At 46.7% G+C, this 3,271-nt stretch overlaps 1 protein-coding gene across 1 annotated transcript; it reads right to left on the bottom strand.

Moving 5' to 3' along the window:
- Window positions 1–231: 231 nt before the first annotated feature.
- On the bottom strand, window positions 232–2,232 carry tpbg (trophoblast glycoprotein). Its single transcript, XM_079240202.1, has one exon. It carries the CDS (start codon window positions 1,937–1,939, stop codon window positions 668–670), a length of 1,272 nt encoding a protein of 423 aa, XP_079096328.1. The 5' UTR covers window positions 1,940–2,232; the 3' UTR covers window positions 232–667.
- Between the last annotated feature and the right edge of the window lie 1,039 nt (window positions 2,233–3,271).

The raw sequence follows: 3,271 nt of genomic DNA, 5'->3' as shown, positions 1-3,271 counted from the left end.
GGCATCAATGTGTGTTAAGTGTGGCTCTGAACTCTTGGTGGAAGCCTGCGGATCACGTTCCTCAGTCTGATTAAAGGTCTTCAGTCCAGACAGATACCAGTAATCCAGAGGCTTTTTTTTTTATTTAGCTGAATATCTTCACAGAAAAAAAAGAGCAAATCGCATCCATCTACTAGATCCAGACACAATGCAAAGTGCACTATAATCGATCGGGGGGGGGGGGGGGGGGGGGAAGCGTCGTCTACTGCATGTCATAAAGGATTCACATATCGGAAATTACAAACTCAAGCAGTGTAACGTGTCTCTGAAATGAACTGGATGCAGGGACCAGCAGAGTTCTTTCTTTTTTTTAAGCAAGTATTCTGTCACCTACAAGTCAATGCACTCCATCAGCTGATCCTGAAGGAAAAGTAAAAATAGAAGGGAATCACTGTACAGCTCTCCAAAAGGACAAAAAAAAAATCCCTTCGCCATGATTCATTGTCCATGCAATGAGACAGAGAAGATGCAGTTGGCATCACAGCTGCCTGGTACTTGTGCGGGACATGCGGCTGAGGCTGATTGGGAAGTCGAATTAGGGGGGGGGGGGGGGGGGGAGGAATTTCATGCAAAATCTTTAAATAGCAGAGTCGTCTGAAGGGTCCCAGACAGCTTCCCGGTCCTCAGCTCACACATCTGAGTTGATGCTAAGGTTGGCCAAACGAGGGTCCGAGTTTATCTCATACCTGTAGTGGTACCCCTCCATGTGGTCCCTACAAGCATCCCGGATGTTGTACATCCACCGCTTGATGCCTTTTCTGTTCAGGTAGAGCACCAGCAGGAACATGACGCCAATCAGGGCCAGCACCAAACCCAGGAAAACATACGAAGTCTCCAGCACGCCCTCCATCTTGCCCAAACATTTCAGCTGGGACTGCTGCACCTGCAGGAGGGGCTGAAGCTTCAGGGTCTGGGGGTCCAAGCAGGTCAGGTTGTGCGCGTCCACCACTTGAGAGGTGTTTCTCAGCCACATCAGCAGGTCACCGACGAAGCAGTTGCAGAGCCAGGGGTTCCCCGCCAGCTGGATTCGGAGGTCGGGTTTGAGGCTGAACTCCTCCAGCGTGGCGAGGGGCAGATCCTTCAGGCTGTTGTCTCTCAGGTCAAGGTCAAGCAGAGGGGGTTTGGTCAGGGTGTCTTTGTGGATGGCGACGAGGGAGCTGTTCCGCAGGCTGAGCGTGACCAGGCTGGGGAAGCTGTTGAAGACGCCGTCAGGAAGAACCACCAGGTCGTTGCTGGACAGGTCCAAAGTGGTCAGCTGCGGGAAACGTGGGCTGCGTAGGAAATCTAAGCCCACATCCGTCATGGAATGATTATGGAAAGAGCTGCTGAGGTTCAGCAGCTGCAGTTTACCATCACGAGGAAAAGCTCTGTCGCTGAAACTCTGGATTCTGTTGTTGCTCAGGTCCAGATGCTGGAGGTTTGGCAAGTTGTCAAAAACCATCTCATCCACATACTCTATGCCATTCCCACTGAGATCAAGATAGGTCAGGAGGTCCAGGCGGGTTGGAAAAGAGGCCTCACTCATACGGGAAATGTTGTTTCCTGTAATAAACAAGCATTTGGTATTGGCTGGAATGGAATTTGGGATCGTGTCCAAGTCCTGGTTTTGGCATTTCACGGTTTGTGAGGAGCACAAACATTCATCCGGACAGCCGTGACAAGACAGCACAAACACGGATAAAAAAAGTAAATGCATAATAGCAGACTTGTGAAGTCCTCCTCTCAGCTTTCCACGGTGGGTCCCGCGCGACGTGCTCAACAGGCGCATCTTGGAAATCCCCCAACGCGCGCCGACCTTGCGTAATGATTCCTCCTGCAAGAAGTCACTGCCTCGTCCTCCAGCAGAGAACAAAGTTTCTTTACGGTGTTTTCTTTTTTTCCCCACCTTTATCCTTTTCATAAACTGCTCCCGGTTGCAACTCCATGCAACAAGCCCACGCGCCGTCTCTGTGGAAGATTAGTCTACATTTCCAGGAATCCCGCAAAAAAACTTCTGCCCTCCTCTTCAGCTGTTTTCCAGGAGCGACAACACAGCGAGGAAAAGAGAGAAGACGCGATATTTTCACAGTCCAGACATAAATAAATAAAAACAGACTGTAAAAACAGCGGACATCCCAGTCAGGCTACTGGTTTCCACTCAGACAAAGCCTCCTTTCTCCTCTCCCAGAGGTGCAGTATATCACATACGCACTTCCAGGCTGCCGCTCTTCAGATCGCTGGGAGTCAAGAGGGAGAGACCAAAACACACCGGACTGTACCATTATCCAGCAGCAGGGGGGAACAGAAACTCTTTAAAAAGTTTCTCTCTGACTTTATTTACAATTTCCTTCTTATGATGATGCATGAAAGAGCTTAACGTGACTTTTAGCGTCCTGCATGTAAGAACAGAAGTTAAATCAGGATCAGATGGTGACTTTAAATAGATTTTTAAAAACATTTAGTCTGAACTGAGGTCTGTGTTCCCTGTTCAATTTATATAAAATAACCCTGAATCATTATTATCCATGAATACGTTTTCAGATTTATTACAAGGCACTGCGTGGAAATGTGGTTTTGCTTTATGGCTGGATTCCTGTGGATAAACCATCTTGATTTATAAGCCTATCATTACATGCTAATGTGGGAGGGAGGTGCAATTCAGTATAAATCCAAATTGATAAATCTCAGTGGAATCTCTGAGGGAACCGAGAAGCTGAAATAAATTAATCTTTGGATTACAGAAATGGTCACATTAAGGCAGTAATATTTGCTCATGTTTATTTGAGGAAAGACTGAATTCCTTGTAGGATTTGTAGGCATTTTACTGGTGCACACAGCATCTACAGCAGTGAAGGGGAACTTCTGATCATTTGCATGGCTTGGCTTTAACAATAGGTTTCAGATATCTTAAGACATTTCTAAACTGTTTAAGCACTTCGAGAAAGACTGAATTTTAACTAAATGTTTACAAAATAACTAATTGTTTTCAATGCTTACTAGCAATGGTGTAATCCAGGGTATGTGGAGTATACCCACTTCTAAACCCATCCCTACACGTGTACCTACGTGACCCAGCAGCTCAGCGGAGGTTACCAGTATGCTGCACTGGTGCCATGTTAGCTTTAGCCTGAACATAGACATAATGAAGATATATGAATTTATGTCTACGAGCCTGTTTCTCACTAGTCTGTGTGCCAGTCATTCCATAACTCTTCCTGCCTGAAACCAAAAAGCAGAAATTATGCGACAGTGA

The sequence above is a fragment of the Telmatherina bonti genome (assembly GCF_933228915.1).
Source record: "Telmatherina bonti genome assembly, chromosome: 5".
NCBI lineage: Eukaryota > Metazoa > Chordata > Actinopteri > Atheriniformes > Telmatherinidae > Telmatherina > Telmatherina bonti.
This window is presented reverse-complemented; position numbering and strand designations above follow the sequence as displayed.

Bases quoted from the DNA above. Each gene is read 5' to 3' on its own strand.
- tpbg (XM_079240202.1), bottom strand. From the start codon at position 1,939: ATGAAAAGGATAAAGGTGGGGAAAAAAAGAAAACACCGTAAAGAAACT.